The sequence below is a fragment of the Halichoerus grypus genome, chromosome 9 (genome assembly GCF_964656455.1).
Source record: "Halichoerus grypus chromosome 9, mHalGry1.hap1.1, whole genome shotgun sequence".
In the NCBI taxonomy this organism is placed as follows: Eukaryota; Metazoa; Chordata; class Mammalia; order Carnivora; family Phocidae; genus Halichoerus; species Halichoerus grypus.
Window position 1 is genome coordinate 125,254,675 of NC_135720.1, and position 23,874 is coordinate 125,278,548.

Sequence of the window (23,874 nt, forward strand, 5' to 3'; positions counted from 1 at the left end):
CAGACGCTTAACTGACTGAGCCACCCAGGCGCCCCCAGGATTCACTTTTAAAAGGGGAGGCTTCACAAGTGTCCATCGACAGATGAATCAATAAAGAAGATATATCGGAATATTATTCAGCCATAAAGAAAGAAAGCTTTCCACTTACAACAACATGGATAGAACTAAGCAAAGTAAGTCAGTCAGAGAAAGACAAATACCATACAATGTCACTCATATGTGGAATTTAAGAAACAAAACAAGCAAAGGAGAAGGAGAGGCAAACCAAGACACAGACTCTTCACTCTAGAGAACAAACAGGTGGTTATCAGAGGGGAGGTGGGTGGGGGCTGGGTGCTGAGGACGGAGGAGCCCACTTGTCGTGGTGGGCACCGGCTGATGTATGGAAGTACTGAATCGCCACATCGTACACCTGAAACTAACATACACTATATATTAACTGTACTGGAATTAAATTAAAAAAATAATTATAAAAATAAAAATAAAAGAGGGGGCTTCAGTCTTGAAAATTAACCTTGGTAGAGGAAATGAAGAAAAAAGAAAAAAAGTCCTTAATTCTTTCCATCCACGCCGCATAAGCACCCCATTTCTGGGAAGCGGGTTCTCCTGTCCTTGTGACCAGGACCACACAGGTCTTTCTGCAGTGGGTCCCCAAAAAGACTGCGGCCTCCTGGCCAGCATGATTTCCGGGCGTGCCCCCGGCACCCCGACACCCGCCGCTCACGCTCCCCCGGCCCGGCGCCCTTCCTGCCTGTACCCCGCGGGGCACGCTGCCGTCCGGGGCGAGGGAAGAACAGGAGGCCGTGCCAAAAGGCGGGGGCACCAGACGAGGGGTCCTCAGCTGTCCTCGGTGGGCCGGTTCCCCGACGGGGAGGGGGGCCTTAGGATGTCAAGCTCTGACTAGCCCCGGGGCTCTGCCCGAGCAAAACCAGCTTTGACGGGCCGAGGGGACGCTAATGCAAACGGCCATGCCCTCGAGTCCCGATGGCTCTCCCGGGAGAGGCTGAGTCCGCGGTCACAGACGCACGTGGACGCGTCGCTGGCCCCTGGTGCCGGTCGCTCCCTCCTATGGTATCTGCTTATCTGATTTGGCCACTCCTGGAGGAGGGAAGGAGCTCTCTGGAGGGCAGGCCCGATCCCTGACCGGCTCTGCCCAGTGGGTCTGTCTGGGCTTGACCTTCACGCACTTGACTCCGAGGTCGGTGCTCCTGACCCGCAGGGCGACCAGCCCCTCTGTGCCTTGAGGATTGGGGTCCAAGCAGGGCACTTGTCGCTGTCTCCTCTCCCCTCCCCCCCCACTCCAGAAATGACATCAAGGAGTACTTGCCTCTTGCCCCGGATCTCAAGCTAGAAGAGCGCGCATTACTGTGTGTGATAAAACACAACAGAAAATGTACTTTCTTCTCCTTTTCCAAGCACACGGGTCGGGGGTATTAAGTGCGTTCGCATCGCCGTGCAAACACCACCACCATCCGCCTCAGCACATTGCATCTTCCCAGACTGAAACCGTCCCCGATCAAACCCCAACTCCCCCTCTCCCCTCCCCCAGCCCCTGGCAGCCACCGTTTTACTGTCTCTGTGAATGTGACCCCTCTAGGGACCTCAGAGAGGTGGAAAGAACATCTCATGTTTGAAAGAGAATTTCATCAACACACGTGTCCCAAGAGCCCGCTAAGTGGGAGCTTGGACGGAGGACAAGCCTGCCTGCATGGAATTTATCCGGGTAGCACAGGGAGGGGAGCCCCCAGCCCCTGGGGGAGGGGTCCCAGAGGTCAGGTCCCTCTGCCTGAAGACACAGCTAGCGGTCTAACCCCCGTGTCAGAGGGGCAGGGAAGAGAAATGGCCAAGAGCCAGGTTGCAGGGCAAGCCGGCGGTGTGCAAATCCCAGCTCTGTCTCTTAGGCCTAGTGAATGACCACGTGCCTCAGTTTCCCCATCCCTAAGAAGGGGATAAGAATAATGACCTGCCTTGTGGGATTGCCGTGCAGACTAGAAGAGCTCGGAATGGCACCTGCTACCAAGTAAGCGTAACAGGAGAGTCCGAGCCGCTCCTCACAAGACCGCTGCGTCGGTCGCCGGGGAGGCGAGGGGGCAGAAGGTCCGCAGGGCACCTTCATTCCACAGATGTTGCGGGGAGCAGCCTGCCAAGGGTTTTGCGGGGAATGACCGAGCTTCCAGCCCCTGCTGGCTCCCTGGAGGAAGGGGAGCCGGACAAGCAGGGAAGGAGCTCTCTGGAGGGCAGGCCCGATCCCTGACCCGCTCTGCACACTGACTCAGTCCCCAGGGTCCCAAGTCAGCCCGGGGCCCCAGAGTGCACACGTCTCTCGCTCTCTCAGCCACGTGGCCTTCTCGAGTTTGACTGAAGGACGAGGAAGGGCCCCAAGAGAGTCCTGGGGGCCCCCCACCTGCCCCTGGGCCACCCTGCTCTGCTGCCCGGGGCTGGGGAAACATTGGGGCCCGGTGGGGGCCCGACTTCGTCCAACCAGCCTAATGGGCCCAGAAAGCTCTGTGGTGCAGTCACCGGGCCACTCCACGCCACAGGCCTCACGGTGGCCTGGGACGCCACCGGGCCTTGGTGCGCAGCAGACGTCCCCCCAGTGGAGTTGCTGGGAGGGAGGCACCTCGAGCTCCTCCTTCACACCACACAGCACCTTAGGAAGGGCCCCCCTCACAGCCTCCGCCGCTGCAGTGAAGGCTGGGGTCTGCCTCCCCCCGGGGCCTGCTGGGGGCGGAGTGCAGACCTCAGACCCGCGATGAGGTCGATCCCTCGCTACCTCGCAACAAGGAGCCCCTCAGGCCCACAGACCCCGGAGTCAGCCTCCGCCTGGCAGCAGGAGCCCCGGGGAATTGGGTGCACACTGAAGTGTGAGCGGCCTGGCCAGAGCCCGAAGCTGGGTCCCCGAGAAGACGGCCCTGCCCTGCACTGCAGACACAGCTGGGGGCTCACGCTCAAAAGAAAGAAACCATCTCAGGAGGAGGGAGGCGGAGCCCAGATGGGATTTAGAGTGTTTGGATTCTGGACCCTTCTGGCCTCAATGCCCCCAGTCCCTGCTTCCGCCGCGTGATGGGTTTACACATAAGCCTGAACACACAAGCCACCCCAAAATCTGCTCTGGAGTTTCTGCACTTCTGTCCTACTCATGGATGCCCACGGCTCCCTGAAGGGGCCAAGAAGCAAGAAGAAGACTCCAACGTGCCCCGGCCAGCCAGCTCCCCGCTCCCAGCCTGGGCGCCAAGCAGCCCGGGCCTCTCCTTTCCCAGCACCAACCCCCCCCTCCCCGTCCCCCCAGCAACTCCCCGGGAGGCCGCGAACCGGAAAGGGCGACCGGGTTTATTTTAAACTGAAAATTGAAGGTTGTTCTTTAGCAACAACAGAACAGTCCACTCGGATTCTAGGCTGCCAATGTCAGGGTCCTAACTAAGAAACCAGCGGGCTATCCTTTCCCGTTTTACTTTTAGGGAAAGAAGCCACAGCCAAAGGCGGCAGGGACGCGTCTGGTCCTCGCTGTCCCCTGCCCGGAGCCGGCCTGGCTGTCGGGGCAGGAACTGATGCTGTGGGCCCGGGGGGTGGGGCAGGAGGGGGGCGGCTGGCTGCTCTCCAGCCCCCTGTCCGCGTCCCCCGGGCAGCTCCCAGCTGGGGCTTTGAAATCAAAGCAATAGCTGCTCAGTGCAGAAAATTGGGGAGTCACAGGACAACGGGAAGAAAAAACTTAAAGCAGTCATCTCGCTGCTTAGATACTATTTGTATTCATTGAATACTGCCGTTTTAGGGGGCCCCACTTATTTTTCCTTCCTCGTCCGGGATGTGTTTATGCAGCCATGTGCACACTGCGGTGTTCCTGTGGTTTTCTCCTCGTCGTCACCCACACCCAGGGAGCTGGGGAGGAAAAACAGTCCTTGCCGTCTCAGAGCCGAGACAGGGGCTGAAATGATTTGCCTGCCGGCCAGCTCGTTGGTGGCCTCGTTAGGATGCCATCACCCGCCAGAAAAACCCTAAGAGAGATCGCGGCTGTCGTGGGGTGCTTGTGATGGTGCGCGTTGTCCCCCGAACACCGGGAACACAGATGTGACGTGAATGCCATCCCGGTGTCCTCACGGTCACTCCGCGCATTTCCACCTCTTCCCGCTCTTTCACCGAAAAGCAAACGCCACCAGGACGTAGGGTCAGGGTCGGGCCCTTTGGGCCGGGCTCTGTGGGGACAGCTATTCTCTGCACCATGAGGTGTCTGCTGGGGCAGGCCGTCCTGGACGGACGGACGGATGCTTTCTTCTCCATCCTGCCAGGCACCTCAGTGTGGGTCCCTCCACCCGTATTACCCAACCACTAAGGAGAAATTTCTGGATTGCTTGTTAAAAATTCAATGTCCGACCTACTGATTCAGGATCTCAGGAGGTGGGACCCGGCCATATGCATTTTTAGCAAATCCCCTGAAGATTCTGAAGCCTAGGAAAGTTTGAAAATCAGGGCTCCAGAAATCAAAGACGGTCCCAGGCTCTGGCTGCCCCTCAGGCTCACATTAAGGCAAACTGTTTGCAAATATGCGCTCTTGAAATCTAGGAAATGCACTGGAACCTTCCTTGGAGCACCCCCGATGGGCCTCTTTTTCTAGCCTGTGTAGCTCCTCACCAGCCCGTATGGACACAGGGACCCCAGCCCAGCCCCCAGGAAGGGAACCTCTAAGAAGCTGTTCCAGGGTTCGGCCTTGGCGCCGTGTCCTGGGAACAGGTACGTCCACCTGACTCACCTGCCTGGAACCTCGGGCCGCCCTGTCTTCTGGTACCTGCTTCTCTCTCAGCCAGGGCTGGTGGCTGAGATCGGATCTGGTGCAAAAGGAAAATGTAGAGCCTGGTTCAAGAAGCAGGAAAGGACCTTTCTCCTCCTCTCCGCCGCCCGCGCCCTCCATGGTGTTTCCGAGTTGCTATTTAAGGCCGCACTGCGTCAGGCAGGGGGGAGTCCTCGTGGGGAGGTGCCCACAGGCGCCTGAGACCACACCCACACCTCAGCACCCCAGCAGGAGGCGCATACGCACCGAGCTTCCCCGCGTCTGCCCCCAGGCCTCCACCTGGGAAGTGGGGGAGGCAGGCAGCCGAGACCCCATTCCAGGACGGTAGGAGGCGGAAGAAAGCAGGACCACACATGAGCCAAACCTCCAAGCCCCCAAGCCCCTAACACATGCTCCATTGTCCCATCGGACTTCACTCCCAAAGCCCAGTTCAAAGATAAAATCATAAAGAATTTCAAGATGGCACCTCAGAGCACTGAACTCCGAGCACTGAGCTGTATGACTGGGCTGGATGTGCTCCCAGGAAGCGGCCCCAGCCTCGGCCCCCAGCCCAGAGGTCACCCCTCCTAAGTTCCTAAGTACTGCCTAGTGGCCCTGCTGGTAACGGGACACTGCTCCATTCTCTTGTCTTGGAGGTCCAGAACCCAGCCTGGGTGTTTCCATGGGTCCCAGCGACCCCTCGGTGTCTCAGGCCTGGCCACGGAGTTCCTGGGGGCTGCTGCCCCCCCACTAACCTCAAGCCCAGGGCTTAGTTGCTCGTCCTGGTCTGCACACAGTTGTATTTGCTGCTCTCCTGAGAGTGGTATCGAGTCTCATGATCAGAACCAGTGAGGCTCCGTGAAGCCAGCGCTAATGGTGGGTTGGCCTTCCCATGCTCACCACACGAGGTCCATGCCAAGCCCTGCCCCGAGCTCTTGGTGAAAGCACAGAACTCTGACTTGTGCAGTGTGGACCCAGCTCTGGGACCCACAAGGGGCCCTACGAGCCAACAGAACTGCCCCGCCCCTGCCTTGCCCATATCCTTCCAGAATCTTCCAGATCATTCCCACCTGCCTTTCTTTCTCGGCTCCCTGGTACCAGGGCGGCAGCCCAGCCGTCCTTCACCTGAGATAAGTGCTGACTGCCAGAGTTTGGATGCTGCAGGGGAGAGGTGAGGCTGGTCTGTGAGGTGAGGGGAGGGAGAAGGGGAGGTTTCGCCCCGGAGTCAGAGAGGGGCCCAGTCAGCGTGAAAGGAATAGTGAAAGCAAAAGCCAGGGAGGGTGTGAGCAGAAGTGGATGGAGGAGGACATGGGAGTAAATACAAAAGGAAATATTTAAAAAAATAATTTTTTTTATTTGAATTACACCATGCCAATTTCCCTGTTATATACTATCTTTTTTTTTAAGACTTCATTTTTTTTTTAAGGACAGCACTTGTTATGACGAACACTGGGTGTTATATGTAAACGATGAATCACTAAATTTAGAATAAGACTATTTTTCAGAGCAGTTTTAGGTTCACAGCAGAACAGGAAGGTGCAGAGATTTGCCATATGCCCTCTGTCCCCACACTCCCAGCCTCCCCCAGCATCCACACCCACCCAGAGCTGGAAGGTGTTTTTTTTGGTTTAAGATTTTATTTATTTATTTGTCAGAGAGAGAGAGCACACAAGCAGGGCGAGCAGCAGGAGAGGGAGAAGCAGGCTTCCCGCCGAGCTGGGAGCCTGAAGCGGGGCGCGATCCCAGGACCCCGGGATCATGACCTGAGCCGAGGCAGACGCTTAACACCCAGGCATCCCAGAGCTGGAAGCTGTTACAGAGGATGAACCTACCTGACCGGTCATCATCACCCAGAGTCCATCGTTGACCCTAAAACTCACTCCTGGGGTTGTACATTCTGTGGGTGTGGGTGAATGTATAAGGACACGTACCCACCATGATGGTATCACCCAGGGTGGTTTCGCTGCCTGAGAAATCCTCTGCATTCCACCTATTCATCCCTCCCTCCCCTGCATTGTCTTGTCTTTTTTTTTTTTTTAATTTCTTATTTAATGGGGGGTGGGGAGGGGAGCTGGAACTCAGGAGGCATCGTGCTCAGGGATGGCCATTCCTTCGTTCACTCAGCAAGTACCTGCGAGCACCCAGGAGGGGCAGGTACTGGGAGGGGATCCCAAGGCGAGGGAGACGCAGAGCCTGCTCCCCAGAAGTCTAGGAGGGAAAGATGTAGGCAAGTGGCCCTCAGAAAAGAATGGTGTTGTCAAACGGTGCCAGAGCGCAGGGCACTGTGGGTGCTCACAGGCAGGGGGGACTCTTCTGGCTGGGGACCCAGACGTCCCGCAGACTGGCACTTGGGAGGGTTTCAGCAGACTGGCGGTGGGTGAGGCAGCCAGGGAGGCCCGGGGACAGCACAGGGAGGCCTGAATGCAGGCTGCGGGGCCCGCCAGAGGGGGGTGGGCTACTGGCTGATGGTAGGTGGGCTCGCTCCTTGACCCACAGCGAGGACAGTGAAAACCACACAGGGAATGAATGCGGGAGTGAGCGGGGTTTGGATAAGGGACCTAGATTCTGGTCAAAGGCAGATTGGGGAAGGCCGTCGTGCGTCCCAGTTGGTGCCTCAGGGCTGTGCTCTAGAAACATCCAAGCTGCAGAGCGGAGGGTTGAGCGGGGACAGGGAAGCCAGCGAGGAAATTACCGAAACAACGCAGAGATGAAACCTGGCACCGCGCGTGAGGGACGCTCAAGTGGGAGGAGTCGGCATGTCAGAGTTGTTGGCAGACAGAGGACACGGTGCCAGGAATGAAGCCAGGGAGGCCAGACGAGGAGGACCCGGCCTGGTGGGTCCTGGACCAAGTGGCCTCAGTCTTGCTTGAGGTGCCTACTTTGACAGCAAGTGACAACAATCCAGCGAGACCAGCTTACGCACAAGTGGGACCGCGTCAGCCCCCACTGCTGAAAAGCCTAGGGGCAGGTGCCTATACGCACGGCCAGATCCAGATTCGCAAGGGCTGGAGTCCGATTCACCTGTCTCCTCCTCTGTCCCCGGTCTGCTTTCTTCACATTGCTTTTGTTGTCATCGAGGGTCCCCAAGGTGGCAGCAACAGCGGCGCCAGCAGCAGCTCACCCTGGTATTCAACAGCTTAGCAGACCCAGCTGCTAGTCCGGCCAGCCAACCAGGATTTCATCTTCCCGGCTGGTCTGAGCCGGACCGGATTCGAGTCCCATTCACGAGCTGCAGCTCCGGTCCTGAATGGGGTCACAAATGAGGACAGGAAGAGAGAGAGGGAGAGAGACCCAGAAAGAGACACAGCACTAGGGAAGCTCAGAGAAGCAGGCGCGAGAGTATCACTGCCTAAAAGATGGGAAGGAGGGCGACCATGCCCAGTCCCAGAAGGGGAGGGTTGGTAGCCAGCCTCTTCCCACCACCCTGCAGGAGGTGGGTGGAGGCCGAAGCCCCAGGGCGGGAGCTGGGGCCCAGGGGAGATGCAGGTGTGAGGACAGGGGGTTTGGGGACCGGGGAAGGAGTGAGCTAAGACGGTCACCAGAGGGGATGGCAGGGGCCTGGGGAGACTTAAGGATAAAGGAAAAGAGTCTGTGTTTGGGGGCAGTGGGGGGTTAGTATCACTGATAAGGCAAGAAAGCGGCTAGTGGTTGACCAGGGCCCAGGAGGAGGAACAAAGGGAAGGGATTCAAAGCGCAGTCAGCCTGGATGACCTAGCTCTAAAGAACAGATGGGGACCCAGGGAGAGAGGAAAATGCAGACCACTGAGCCCACCAGGGAGAGGAGGAAGTTGAGAAATTCTGGTTAGAAGGCCTCCTTGTTTCCAGGAAGCCAGAGAGTGTTTGCAAAGGGCAAAGTGGAGGGCAGGGGTGGCGTGGGAATGGGGGGGGTGCGGGGAGGGGGGCAGAGCAGCCCTGGAGAGACCAGGTGACAGGGCCCGGGAGGAGGGCCGATCCGCAGGGACTCCGGTGAGCACGGAGCATGCTGCTTGACCTTTCAACACAGAATGTGGCTCAGTTCGAGACAAGTCTCGCAGTCCTCTACCCATCTTCCAGTGTCCAGGAACAGGGGCGCTCAGTGCGGTGACCCAAGCTGCTGACTGCCTTCACCCAGGGCTGGAAGGGCTGAGTCTGGAGGCCAGGCCAGGCCAGGAGGCAGGTGAGCCCAAAAGGGAGAGATGGGCTGGTGGGGAAGGACCAGCAGGAGTAGCTGAGTCTCTTGAATGCAAACCAGCAGGAAAGGACTCTGGCTGGCTTAAGGCCAGGGGAGTCCAGGCCCTTGCAGGTGCAGGGCGCCCCTGGGGACTCTGGGTCTCTCCCTGCCACCTCTTGAATTCCCAGGCGAGCAGATCTGATTACTGGCCTGGCAGGTTCAGCGCTGGACCCTGGATCGGTCAGGGCCAGGGACGCAAGGCAGAACAGGGCCAGCCCCCAGGTATTTGAAGGCAGAGTCAGCATGAGAAAGCCAGCTGCCTCGGGAAGGTCTCCCCGTGCAGGGAGACGGGAAGGGAGGGGAGGGGAAGGGAGGGGAGGGCAGCAGAGCTCAAGCTGTGGAGGTGGGGGCAACCCAGTGAAGAAGGCCCAGGGGCCGCCCTTGTTGGCACCAAAGACGCGCCTTGGGGAAGCAGAGGGCGGCCGGCGCCTCCCCCCGCCGGGGCCAGAGCCGGGGGGGTCGTGGGGGGGGCGGACTGGCGTGCTCCACCCCCAGCCCTGCCGGCGGGTGGAAAAGGGGGAGTTTGAAGTAGCACGTTAGCGCCGGGCAGAGAAAGCACAGGTCCCCTCCTGGGCCCGCGCAGCCCCCGCCCTGGTGAGTGTGAGTGGCGGCGAGGGCCTTCAGAGCGGGCTCTCAGCACCGGGCCCTTGAGAGCGACAGCGGTCTTTTCCTGCCCAGGCCCCACCCGTCACTCGGGCCCAGCGCGTGGCTCTGGAGGGCCCTCCGGAGGGGACCCTCCGACCAAGCGAAGCGGGTACACACGCAGCGAATCTTCCTCCAGCGGCTTCCCTGCCCCCACGCCTCCGATGGCCCCGGGAGCTGCGAGGGTGACAGCCCAACTCTGCCCCAACCCACCGGGTCTCCCGCGCCACCACGCCCTCAGATGGCCACGCCCCCTGACGACTTCCAATGGGGTTCCGCTCCTCCGTCTCGCCCCCTCCTGGAGGCCCCCCCAGACTACTCAGCCCTTCTGGGAAGATCACTCGCTCGGTTCTTATCATATAATGGAATATATTTGTCCTTTTTTTTTTTAACCCCTTTCTTTTTTTTTCTTTAGCTGAGCTCTGCCTCCTCAGCCAGGCGGAAAGAACAGGACAGGAACAAGTATTCTTTTTTTGTGTCCTTTCCAAAATTCAGGCAAGCGCCCCGCACATGTGAGCTAGTCCATGCCTGTGCTTTCAGAGATGGAGGCCAAGCCCTGATTCGCTGTCTTGAGGGGCTGTGTGGTCTGGGCAGTGGGGGGGGGGGGGGGGGGGACAGAAGGTTTGACCTCATCTCACGCAGGCCTGTGCCAGGACGGGGGTTTTCGCCCAGGCGGGGTAGACATGCAAGTGTTCAGTTAAGGACTTCCCGCTCACCTCATGGACTGCACATCTTGTAGCTTTGACCTTCCCTCGTGCTTTTGTTGGAAGGCAGTTGTTCTCTGCCTTGGCTGCTCATTCGAATTCCCTGGGGACTGTTTAGACTCTGGGTGACCGGGCACCCACCCCAGGAGGGTTGAATCAGTCTCTGGGGGTGGGGCTCAATACTGGGAATCTTACTTTATTTTTTTTAAGATTTTTTTATTTATTTGAGAGTGAGTGAGAGAGGGAGAGGGAGAAGCAGGCTCCCCACTGAGCACAGAGCCAGGCTGGACCCTGAGATCGTGACCTGAGCCAAAGACAGACGCTCAATGGACTGAGCCACCCAGGCGCCCCAACACTGGGAATCTTAAAAGCTCCCTGGAACTTCCTGATGTGCAGAAGGCTGGGACCCCCTCATCTCTGGGTATCCTGCAGTGAGATACAGTGAAAGCTTATGGGATTTGGAACCAAACAGTCCTGGGTTCAAATCCCAGCCCTGCTACCTGCACTTGATTGGGATCCTCTGGACCTTGATGCCTTACTTCAAAAATGGGTATAACATGCCTGTTTCTCAGAATGTAAGGTGCATACAGAGCTTCAAATAAGTACAAGCCCTCTAAAATGATACTCCCCAGGCCTCTTTGAGCACCTCCATGAGCCTTCATGGAGATAGACCCCACAGTCTCCCATATCCAGGGTTATGTGGGGACAGCAAAGCTCCTTCAAGGGGTTCCCGGTGCGGACAATGGGAGCCATGGGTATTTCAAAGAGCTGGGGGGGGGCAGTGAGAGGACTTAATTTTACTTCTGATTATAGAGAAAAGGACTCATGGTTCCTTTAAATTAACCTAAATGCCTCTTTCTACATGTTATACAAAATCCTCTATTATCTATTCGTTTTAGGGTTTTCCATGTTCTCAAAGGGAGCAGGGACCCTGTGTCGGGGAGTGGGATTGCAGTTGGGGGTGCAGTCCGTCTGTTGGCAGCTCCCGGTGGTCGCGGACTCTGCGGACTTCCCGTCGCCTCTCTGGGAGGCGGTGTGAGCCCTTCTCCTTCCCACGCCCGAACCATCCGTGGGAGGCACAGTTTCCTGAGGCCCAGCGGGAGTGCGGGGAACATCTGCCGATGGGAGTCATGGGTCTCTTGTGTCCCGAGCTTTGTTGGACGAGATCCTCCATATTCTGACACCACAGCGGTGGTGACCGCGGGGAAATTCTGGGCCCAGAATTCAGTTTTTAATGATACTAGGGAGAGGCTCACCAGGAAGCTGCTTCGAATTCTTAAAATGGAAGGGGCTTCACATGTTTTCAGGAGTCTGGAGGCTGTAAATATGACCTATTTATCTGAAGATAAAATAAACTGGATCGTGAGGTGAAGAAGGGCAGCTTAAGCTTGAGAGATGGAGCTTCTTACATTATTCAAAGCTCTTAATCACATATATATTCAAGATTATGGTAAAGGAAATACTGCCTGTTATGAGCTGAATTGCCTCCCCCCTCAGATTCGTATGTTCAGTCGCATCCCCCTAGTACCTCAGACTGTGACTGTGTGTGGAGACGGGGCCTTTGAAGAGGTCGCTGAAGTAAAATGAGGCCCTGAGGGTGGGTCCTAATCCGATCTGACTGGTGTCCTTATCAGAAGAGGAAATTCGGACACGCGGACACGAAGGGTAGGGTGTACAGAGGGAAGGCCACGAGAGGACCCAGGGAGAAGGCAGTCACCCGCAAGCCAAGGAGAGAAGCCTCAGGAGGAACCAGCCCTGATGGCACTTGATCTTGGACGTCCAGCCTCCAGAGCTGTGAGCAAAGAAACTTGAGCCTGTGGTGTTTGTTGCGGCAGCCCTAGGAGGCCAATACGCTGCCCCAGATCGCTTTTCTGCGTGTGCCCGACACCACCGACAAGCGGGTCACGACAGGGTGTGGGGAGGGGGCAGGAAATGGCGTGGAGGGGCTCCTGCTGACAAAGCACGCAGCGGAGGGGCGGGTAGGCGGTGAGTTCTCCAGAGGTGTGAGGGCTCCTGCCGGCGTTCCTACGAGCATAGTTACCCTGACGGTCGCCACAGGAGGGCACAAAGCCCACGTTCCCAAGACTGGGCCCCATGGGTGACAGAGCACATGGCCCTCTGTTCGCCAAGCTCGGTCTGCCTTTGTCACGCTGTCTTTCCCTCACCTCTCATTAAATGTATCTTTTTAGAATTCGGAGAATTAAGAAAGTGTTTCCTTTTCTGTGTTTGTTTGGAAAAGCCAGAGATTCCCCTGGCCTAGGACTAGATGCCTGTGACTTGAGTTCTCTTTGGGGTGGGTGGGAACATTGGTTCATTTAAATGAGGTTTTCGGGGCGCCTGAGGGGCACAGTTGGTTGAGTGTCTGACTCTTGGTTTCGGCTCAGGTCATGATCTCGGGGTCCTGGGACGGAACCCACAGCAGGCTCTGCAGGAGCGGAGAGTCCGCTTGAGATTCTCTCTCTCCTTCTGCCCCCCCACCGCCCCCCACTCACACGATGCACGCGTGTGCTCTCTCTCTCTCAAAATAAATAAATAAATCTTTTAAATAAAGTTTTCAACTCTGGGTGCCTCACAGTAAAATGGAGGCTGACGGCCTCCGTGCCCATTTAAATGGCAGGAGCCCTGTGGGGGACAGTGAGGTCGGAAGGACAAGCTCATCACCCGAGCTGTGTGGCCTTGAATAAGGCATCTGGCATCTCTGACAGGAAGCGGTTTCACACAGTTGCTCCTGACAGCCCTTCCAAGGGGCACCTGGGGATTTTACCTGTGACCTTGGGGAAACTTGAACCACTTCTGGCCGTAGGAATCTAGGCATCCCATGGGTCCCTGGAAATGCTTCCAGGTGGCCTCAGAGCCGCAGGCCTCCGCGGGGCCAGCTTGGGTGGCGGCATGGCCCTGAGCGCCAGACCCCAGAATGCCCCGCTGGGACCGTCGGGCTGCTCAGGCTCACCCACCCTCGGATCAATGAGGCCGGGGTGTCTGTCACATGCCCAAGCAAGTTTCTGTCACAGGGGAACTGAGGATGGGAGTACAGATAAGAAGACGCATCTGAAGGGCGCCTGGGTGGCAAAGTCTATTGAGTGTCTGACTCTTGATTTCGACTCAGGTCATGATTTCAGGGTCATGAGATCGAGCCCCACGTCGGGCTCCGTGCTTAGTTGGGGAGTCTGCTTGGGATCCCCTCTCTCTCTTCCTCTGCCCCTCCTGCTCGTGTTTTTTCTCTCTAATAAATGAATCTTTTTTTTTTTTAAAGATTTTATTTATTTATTCATTTGAGAGAGCGAGAATGAGAGAGAGAGAGAGCACATAAGAGGGGGGAGGGTCAGAGGGAGAAGCAGACTCCCCGCTGAGCAGGGAGCCCGATGCGGGACTCGATCCTGGGACTCCAGGATCATGACCTGAGCCGAAGGCAGTCGCTTAACCAACTGAGCCACTCAGGCGCCCTCTAATAAATGAATCTTTTAAAAAAAAGAAGAAGGAGACGTATCTGATCAAATGTGAATGCTCCAAATCTCGTGACTGTCTTGACTCCTCAGAGCCTCAGAAGGGCCAGTGGGCTTCCTTCAGCCTGGCTGAGTTCTCAGAACTGTCAGAGGGGTCTCTCCTCAGACTGGCTGTCCGGAAGCACCCCATCTCCCATCTGGGAACATATGCCAAACAAGGCAGATACCCAGGCCCCACCCCACACCTGCCGGCCCAGGATCTCGGGCTGGGGTTAGCCATCCGTGTGTTAACGGGCCCTCCGGGGGGTTCTGACCTGCTCCCAGTGTGACAATTAGCCACTTGACACCGGAACTGATCACTTAGCAGAGGCTCAGCCCCCACCCCCTGACCGCGAGTCTCAAACTTGGAATTCACTTGTAGCGCTGGGTTCAGAATGCAGATTCCTGGGCCAGCTCCCTGGGATTCTGCGTTAGGCGTGGGGGATGTTCTGGGCGACTGCGAGGCATTTTCTCTGTGCGACTCTGTGCACGTGGATGTCTGTGTCCTCTCTCCGCTGGACGGCTTTCATCGGCTTCTTTGCCCTCTCTCTTCTGTTCCTTAAACACCATCTGCTCGGCTCCCTGGTCTGTAATGTCCTTCTGGCCTTCATCCTCTTCTCTCCGAAGTCCCCACTCTGTACTTGAAGGCTCAGCTCGAAGAGCGTCTCCTCTTGGAGCCTCCCGTTCCCTCCTGCCCCTTCTCAGCCCCAGCCCCAGAGGTGTTTACCGCGATAGGCCCGCTGGCGTGGACGGGACAGTATTAGGAGTCTGCGATTCCCCCAGGGCCTGGCACTCAGCAAGAGAGTCATACTTGTTTGTAGGCCTTTCAATTCAATTTATTTCAGTCCAATTCAACTCAATGCCATTCAACTTAATTCGTGTCAGCATCATGGAAGAGCCCGGGGGAGCCGCTTAGGAGCGCCAGCACGCGGAAAGCAGGCCTCGGGGCTGGTGGAGGGACCCCACTCACTGATCAGGCCTGGGGACTTGCATTCCCGGGGAGCGCTACTCAGTGCTTCCTGCTCCGGAGGCCCTGACGCGTGCTAGGTTGCCCAGCCCCCTGCGAGGCCCCTCCTGGCCCAGCTCCTCTTTGACCATTTCCCTAAGATGAAGCTGGAAGCTGCTAAGGTATGTGTCGCAACCATCCTGTCCCAGGGGCTGGTGAGCTCCCTTCACCCAGAGCCGCCGGTCTCCTGAGCTTGGTCACCGTCTATGTAATGGGGAAAGAGCAAGCTGAGCTGAAGCAATCTCGGCTTCCTGGGTCATACAGTTCGCCTGGTCCTTGCTGGCGGGTCCCCCTGCCCCCAGCCTACCTGCTGGCAGGGGAGGCCCGATTTACCAGGATCTCTCCACCCAGAAACATCGCCCAAGAGCTGTTAGTCAGAAGCCACAAAGCCCTGGCCCCACAGCCATTCCCAGCCGTGACTTTTCAGCGGGAGCCGGGGGACGATCCAGCTGAGCAGGGTTGGTGCGGTCCTAGGTGTCACAGAGAGCAAAACGGTGCAGAAAGGATGGCCAGTCTCCAGGACCCGCACGTCCGGGGGGGTTTCCTGCAGCAGCCTGGGCGGAGTGCGCAGCCCTGGCCCCTGGATACGGGGACAGGAGAGGTTGATGAAGCATCAGTGCGTCTCCCTCCTCCTGCGTCTGAAACAACAAAGGGAGAGAGTGACCTCCTGAGAGGCTTCAGGACAGCCCTGGGATCACGTCCCTCCCCGCGGTGCAGCGAGGGGCCGGACAGAGGTGACAGGGCTGTGCGCCCGCCTTCCCCCCCGCAAGATGCTTCCTGCTTGTTTGGGGCCAAATATTTCACCCGATCAGAGACCCAGAGAATCTCCCCCCTGCCCAGCCTTCCCCCAGGAAGAAACAAATGGGAACATCTAAACGTGGGGTTCAGAGTTTCTTAAATTGATCCATCCTGTGAGTCCCCCAAAGGAAGGATAAACACCGTGCCTCTTGACTGGGATTTAGTGAGACTTCCATGCTTTCGGTGAGAACCCGGCGTACACGGAAATAAAACACTTAGCCATGCTCCACGAGTAATGCAGAAAAAGCCACGAAGCCCGATGCGGAGAGAGCTGGGGGGGGGGGGGTTTGCTTTGTAAGCAAACCAGTTCCCGGATCCTTTCACTCATCCTTTCATTCACTCAGCAGTACATGGAGCACCTGCACTGCGCCAGGCCTGGACCCGGAGCAAGAGGCGGTCCTTGCTCTCCCGGAGCTCGCGGGGTGGGGGGAAAACGGGGGACAGGCACGCCACCACCAGGATTCAGTCAAATCGCCCTGAACAGCCTTAAGGGAACAGGGACCCCAGACCTAACTGAGGGTGCCTGGAACGGGGAGTAGGGAAGGCTAAGGAAGCTTCCTTCGAAGAGGTGACCTGAAAGCCGAGGTTGAAAAACTAAGACCCCACCTTTCCCAAGTCATCAGTACCAACAGGGCAGTCGTGGGACAAGCCAGCAGCCGTAGGTGCCTCCTGACTCACTGCACTGAGAAGGTTCCACGTCACTTCTGTGCCGGTCCTGCCAAAAAGGCAGAATCTGAATCTGTTCACAAGGACAGAGCACACGAGCTCTAGCTGGGGGACACTCTGCAAAGCCCGTACTCCTTAAGAATGCTTTAAGAGTCCGGAAAGACTGAGGGAAGGTTTCAGGTTAAAAGAAATTAAGGAGACGTGACAACTAAACGTAACTCGTGATCTACGAGCATCCCTGACACAATTCGTGAAGCCGACCGCCGCCTGTGGATGAGAAAACCTCGCATCGGGGTTACATTTCCTGACTTGGATAACTGTCATTTGGTTGTGTAAGAGCGTGTGTTTGTAGTCAGGACATAAACACCGGTGTGTTCGGGGGCAAAGGGGCACGTCTGCAATTCACTCTCAAACAGGTCAGCACAAGTACGTGTGTGTATGTATATCTATGTGGCGGAACGTTAACGAGTAATGATCAGGGTGAGGGTTAAGGCCATAGGGAATTTGTACTATTTTGCAGCTTTTCTGTAAGTTTGAAATGCTATCAAAATGAAAGGCTACCCCAAGCTGGGCGCTCAGCCAGCAGGAAGGGGCCGGGTGTCGGCATCCTCCATCTGGGGCGAGGGCCGGGAGGTGGCAAGGGTGTGGTTGCGCAGGGAACAGGCAGTTCAGCCGGGGGGTCCAAGTTCAAGGGCGGGACTAGTGAGAGATCAGGTTCAAAGGTCAGGTGTAGGCGAACAGTGAGGACTGGGTCTTGGTCCTGCAGGCTGTGGGGAACTGTGGCAAGGTTTTAAGCAGGGGAGAGCGACGGGACCAGGAGGCCCAGGAGGGTGGGCTTGAAGGGACTAAGCCTGGCAGGACACTGGGTCAGAGCTGTCCCAGCACTGCGGGCAGTGGCCAGTAACCCCCCCCACACACACACACGTGGGGCAGCTGTGCTTGTCAAGTGCAGGAACTGAGCTGAGAGGAGTGGTAAGAGCTGGGGGGGGTACCTGTACGAAGGGAGTTTCCTGTGGCCACACCCACTGAGACAGGACACACTGACGGAGAAAGTGGTTAAGGGAGGAAAATGACCCGTTCCTGTGTTGAGTTTGAGGTGCCTTTGGGACACTGATGTCTGGCCGGTGGCTGTGACGGCCCCAGAAGAGGTCAGGGTGCTGGGGCATTACACTGCCCGGGTCCAAATCCTGGGTGGCCTTACTATCTCGAAAGCTGGGTGACAGTGGGCAGTTTGCTTTCTCGATCTCTGCCTCCATTTCTTTGGCTGTAACACGATGGGATTAGAACCTTTCTCATAGGGCAGGGGGCCCTGGCAAGGACACGAGTGAACACAAGTAAAACGCCTGGAAGAGTCCCTGGATCACAGGAAGTGCTCAAAGGGTCGGGCACCAGCTGGGGCAGCCAGCAAGAGGGCAGGAACGATAGGGAGGGGCAAGTGAAGCAGCCCCATCTCCGTACAAGCAGAAGGCGAGCACGCAGGGCCTGGCAGAGCATCGCTGTCTGTGGTACAGTGAATGCCATCCTGCCATTCAGCGGGTCAGGGGCTCCCAGAGGCAACAGGGCAGATGGGCTCATTACTTTGCACCGGGCAACGCCTTCAGGTGGGACCCCTGGCTCTCCTGGGGCATGCCGCAGTATGCGGGAGCACTGGGTACGCTCATTATCCAAATACAGATTCCTGGGCCCCAGCCCAGAGCAAGAGTCCGGAGCGCTGGCGACGACGCCCTGAACGCTGCGCTTTAAGCGAGCCTCGCCCCTGCAATCTTCTGGGCGATTGCATTCGCGAATGCTGCCTGAGGGCAAATAACTGTTGAAGTGATGCATTTTGGAGGGAGAGAACAAAGGGCAATTATTTCCATCCTTAATCACAAATATTTTGGACCTTGACATTATTCAATCAAGCATGTAAGATTTTAAGTAGCTAGGTGTTTCCCATCATCTTAATAAAGACAGTGTTCCCTTGGGAAAAAAAAATGATGGGAGTATTTTAGAAAAAAAATCCAGGTAGGTTGAAGTGGTTATTATTACTTTTTACTTTAACCTGGATAAAAGATGCCTTTCAACAAAGGAAGGTCTCTTCAAATACATGGACTATCTATCATAAGGGAAAGCAAGCAGATTTTTTTCTAAGATCATCTGGAGAGCAGAACTGGGACGCAGACCACGAGGAGGCTGATTTGGGTTGAAGAAAGAATTGTCTAATAGTTGAGCTGTCCAAGGATGGGAGTGGGCGCCTGGCCCAGCGGAGGTGTCCGTAGAGGGGGTTACGGAAGAGAGTCTTGCACTGGGCAAAAAGCTGGACACTTGACATATAGGGAGGGCTATATAAATATTCATTGAATATTAGTAACTAGTAACTCCAGTACTATTATCCCATTTTACAGAAGCAGGCTGAGACCAGTTAAGTGGCTCGTCTAAGGTTATCCAGCCACTAAATGGGTGAGCCTTGAGTCCCACATCGGGTTCCCAGCAACTTCAGGGTTGACAGCATTGAAAGCATGCATCTATTTTTGCATATGGCTTCAAACATGTTTTAAGTACTTTATTTCCCCTACACTTAAAAATTAAGCATAACTGGGGCGCCTGGGTGTCTCAGTCGTTGAGCATCTGCCTTCGGCTCAGGTCGTGATCCCGGGGTCCTGGGATCGTGCCCTGCATCGGGCTCCCTGCTCCACGGGAAGCCTGCTTCTCCCTCTCCCACTCCCCCTGCTTGTGTTCCCTCTCTCGCTGTCTCTCTCTGTGAAATAGATAAAATCTTTAAAAAAAAAATCGAATACCAATAGCACGGATGTCCGAGTGAAAATATGTGATCAGTTCAGCTGAAGTCAACGTGTGTGTGTGTGCGCATGCTGGCGGCGAAGCAGAGGGGTGCTTGGCCAGCACCACAGACGACGCACAGGGCTGTCCCGTACAGCGTTCATCGTGCCACTGACAGGATCATTCAAATAACTTAAAAATCCGAATCATTTCATTGACATCTTAGCAAAAGCAGTATTTTTCACTTTAATTTGATGCTTCGTTTGGGGTGGGGGGTGGGGTACAGAGGCTGGCTGGGTTGCATCGGCTGGAGCAGTGGTTTGCTTTAGGAGAGAAAAATGCCTAACGGTCTGTCTTCTTCCCAGTCCTCCTTCACCTTTCTAGCAATGCCACGGGCAGCCCTGCTAAGGAACCCTTCACTGCTGTACCAGCTGTGAGCAGCAGAGGGCAGCAAAACACACCCATGCAGACAGGTATCAAGGCTGGCCTGGGAATAACGGTTACACTTTCAAGGGTTTTCCTATCATTTGGAGAATTCCAGAAGAAGAGTACTACTGATTTAAAATTATGAAACCCAAAACACAGAAGTAATTACTTACTCCCTTATTACAAACTTAGTAACTAAAAGGATCTTAACACAGCTAGTCTCTTGACATGAAATACTACTTGAACAGGGCTTGTACTTCTATCTTCTTCAGTCTTTCCTCAGGGTGATCTTGTAATGGCTGGTGAGCAGCTTCTGAACACCTACGATAGCTTATTGAATTGTCTCAACTTGGTGTGATTTGCTAAGTTATACAAAAAAATTTAACAAAAAAATATTTAAGGTTACGATTCACTCACAGTTTGGGAAATAACTTCATTTTGAAGCTACAGCTGTGATTTCCCTATTGTTTCACTTCCTTTTCTAGAACTCACCTACGGGATTTCACATGAGCCACACTTACAGCAACTCTTGGGCACTTGCTTGCCATTCTCCTGAGTTTTGTGTTGGTAAATGCTTCCTGCTGGAGCTGCAATGTACAACCAAGAGGCCATTCTGGCCTCTTCTCTAGAACCCTCCAGGTGTGGTTGTCTGCCACGTGAGCCTGGAAGTCTTGTCGTGTCTGCACAGATGAAGCCAAGACTCGGGCACAGCAATTCAACCTATTTTCTCCTGGGTTTTCGGGGAATGGTGACCGGGCTCCCACCTGGAAACCTTCCCTATCATGAGGGAGACAGGAGAATCATGTGAAGGTTCTGGACACAGACATGTCTGTGCTCTGGTCTCAGCTTTGTCACTTAGTAGCTGAGAGGTTTTTAGTAAGTTCCTTGTGTATTCAGGTTCCTCGTTTACAAAATGAGGATATACCTACTTCACTGTATGGCTGGGATAATAATTCATATTTATTAAAACATTTGTCACGTGTCAGGTACTATTTTAAGACTTGGTGATCTGGTAAATACAATTCTTCAAACGGGGGTGACAGACAACGGAAGAGCAAGGCAGTTTCAGATAGCGGTGAGGGTAGATGGACAGTAGGAAACAGTGCTGTGGCGCAGATGCTTGAGTTGATGCCTCGGACGAGGGGAGCAGGTCGGGGAGGACGGACAGGCAAGGATCGCGTGTGGGCGGGGACCTGGGTAGAGGGAATCATGGCCAAGGCTGGGGGCCAGGGGAAGCAGCAGAGGAGGGGTGAGAGGCAGGGGAGGACCAGATCCCCGTGGACGACGGTGGTCTCCATGTTCACGGGAGTGTGACTGGAGGCCAGACGAGGGGCAGGACTGGACTCACTGGGTCAACGTGGGCACAGGGACTGGGAGGCAAAGGGTGGGGCAGGAGGGGCCGCACTCAACACAGTGCCTGGCACAAACTCAGCTGCAGATGTAGTTGATTAATTTAAAAAAACAACTCATGGGAAGCTGGAGTTCCTTTAAGGAAGAAAGGAAAAATACTCTCAAGGATTTTCCACCAATAATCTTAATTTTCTCTGAATATGTAAAGTCACAATACATCCAAGGTTTTTAAATTGGCTCATTTTCTGAGCTACAGCGAACCTGCCCACAACCATTGTGATTATTATACTCATTGTAGGAGGCTCAGATAAATTTAACACGTTTCCTCCATTATAAAATAGAAGCATTTTGAACATTTTTGAAAAGGAAAAATAAAATCTACCGCCGTACCACAAAAACTGCTTTAGCATCTTGTATGTATATTGCTCTTCGGACTTGGGACTAATCTGACATTTAATACTGAGTGTTCCAAGCATTGTGGACAAGAAATTAAAAATGCTGGTTCTTACTGTCCTAATATTTTTTGATTCATTTTTTCCTTTAGGAAAGACTAAAAACATTACATAGCTACACTGTATCTCCAAAGTTTTTTGGAGCTCTCCATACTTTTTCTATGAAGAACACATTTATTCAGCTCTATCGCTTACAATAAAATCTTGAAAAGGAAATTCTAGGCACTGACTCATCAACATAGATGAGGACGGTAAATCAAAGACACCTCTCTCTGCTCGTTTAAAAATGTTTAAAATTAAGGTCAGGATATGTGGTCTGTACAATTTCTGGGAACCCAAACTCTCACTATGTGTGCGAGTACTGGGTGGAGGGGCGTCTCATGACCATCGCCTGAAAAGTCAACTAGCTGACAAACAGCACAAATAAAAGTCATCTTAAATCATCTTTATTCTAAAACAAGATTTTGTTACTTGAAATGTCAGAATTTTAAAAGCTTTTAGAAAATGTGTGAGGCTTTTTTCTTTTTACAAATTCCAGGGGAAAATTAAGATCAATATTGTACTACTTTTTTTTTTTTTTTTTTTGCTTAGTATTTCGGATTCACTTTGTGCTTCTAACGTTTAAGACCTAGCAATAATATGCAGTACCACTTTAGGTGTACTGTGTACAAATACTTTCAAGACCAGCTTTAACTGAGGGATATGTAAATTTAAAAATGCATTTTACAGGACAGCAGACTGGTTTAGGTGTGTTTTGCTAGACCAATGGAAATAACAAGAGGGGTACTCTTGGGTTTACCAAACTGGAAAAACTGTGATTTCCAGATACTCACAGAGCAGGAACATTTCTCAAAGGCGCACAAAAAAGTTATGGATTAATCAGGCCCACTTTCATTAAGTAGTCCTGAATGACAGCCAGAGAACATCCTTAGACAGCCACCAAATAAAGCCTGAGGAAGAAAGCTGTCATAAATAACCTGATGAAAATATGCCAGAAATCACATTCCAAGTTTGAAAGCACTAGAATTAAAATAGCAAACCCAAGACCTCCTGCAATGAATTAGGAAATATAAAAAGAAATTATCTGTAACCAAAGGTATTTTGCCTATAATGAATGAGTTCAGATGTCTCTGAATTTCTGAAATTGTTAGATTATGAAGTGGAGAGAACTGCAATCTAATTTAACTCATAGCAGAGCTAAAATTAGTAAGAATTTATTAAATGCTTATGTGCAAATGACTGTACTTGGACTTTTTAAGATTTCATATTGGACAAATGGGAGCCATGTTACTGGAGAATGGCGAGAAGTTAGATTGGGGAGATTTATGGAGGGAAATAAACATTTGTGACTTGTTTGTTTGGGGTTACAATAGAAAGTTTAAGTGAAAACCAGTCACAGGCAGTTAGAATGGCACCAGGAAAGTAAGTGAGGACTGAGGTAATAAACAGCAGATAAAGCTCTCCAATGCGAGTACAGAGAGAAGGACAAAGAGCCTGAGTTTGGGGTTAGTCAGTGGAGATAAGAAAAGGAGGCAAGAACATCACAGAAGTGAAGAGGAACTTTTGAGGGGGCTGGTGGTCAGTGAGTTAATTGCACAAGTCAAGGCCAGAGAATTCAGAGTGCAGAAGGATGGCAAATAGGGAACCATGAGATCCCGAGAACAGGTTTTTGGGACAGAAGCTAATTAGAAAGAAATTTAAAAGACTGAAAGCCTAGTGAAGAAAAAGCAGCCAATAGCGTTAAGAGATACTTTGACAAGGAGAGGAAACAACAAAACAGGAATGCAGTGAGAGGGGCAAGAGTATCATGCAAAAGACTTAAGACAGGAGGGTTTTTGTATAGGTGTGCACAAAAGGAAAAAAGTCATGGATGGTGAGGACGATGGGAAAGGAGGTGCACATCTGGAGACAGAAGTCTCAAGAATCTGAAAGATAGGATTGATGACAATGAAGAAGGCCCTGTAACAGCTCTGAACGCCTTGTGTAGACAGCCCATCCAGGATTTTTCCTTGAAACCAGACTATCAGGCCATCAGCCACGTGAGAAGTCACCATAGTGACCAAAGGGTCACAGGATCTTACCGGTGGTTCCCGAAAGATTACTTCCAGGTAGAGGCTTCAGTCTAAACCAGATGTGGGTTACCCAGGTGGAATTCAACTAAGGAGTCAAGCTAGGCCACTCTCAGACTACCGCGCGGGGTCCTCCTCCTGCCACTCCCATCTCTGCAGACGGCTTCAGGACGGGCAGCCCACAGCCTGCTCTAGATCTTGCTTCCCGCTGAGTGGAGACACACAGTGCCGGCAGCTTGCACTGGCGAATGGAGATACATAACCACGATTTTTAGCCATGAAAAGCTCACTCGATTATGAGCAGTTTGAGGTATTAAATACAAGACCTTAAAATACACGTGACTCTAATAATAAACTGCTCAAGAGAGTTCAAGGGATGAAGTCCTGTTTTTATGTGTACTGAGGACCAACGACTTTAAATCTTTTACCTCGGATGATGGCAACAGGTCCTCTTAAAAGAGCCACTGTCCAGAGTATTGATAAATCTATCTTGACTTTTGGCTGTGATAGCACAAGAAAATAAGAAGGTATCTACCTCAGAGAAAATATC

At 53.8% G+C, this 23,874-nt stretch overlaps 1 protein-coding gene and 1 long non-coding RNA gene across 2 annotated transcripts in view; both read right to left on the reverse strand.

Moving 5' to 3' along the window:
• Positions 1-6,095: 6,095 nt before the first annotated feature.
• LOC144379112 (uncharacterized) lies at positions 6,096-9,894 on the reverse strand. Its single transcript, XR_013441389.1, has 2 exons — positions 9,735-9,894; positions 6,096-8,942 (listed from the first exon to the last, which is right to left on the reverse strand). It is a non-coding gene; the product is annotated as an uncharacterized LOC144379112 (long non-coding RNA).
• Positions 9,895-13,809: 3,915 nt separating this feature from the next.
• Positions 13,810-23,874, reverse strand: part of SSR1 (signal sequence receptor subunit 1) — a 40,319-nt gene continuing 30,254 nt past the window's right edge. Inside the window, exon 9 of the mRNA XM_036103921.2 lies at positions 13,810-15,444. Within this exon, the coding sequence (XP_035959814.2) occupies positions 15,420-15,444 (25 nt within the window). The 3' untranslated portion in view covers positions 13,810-15,419. The remainder of the gene's footprint in view (positions 15,445-23,874) is intronic.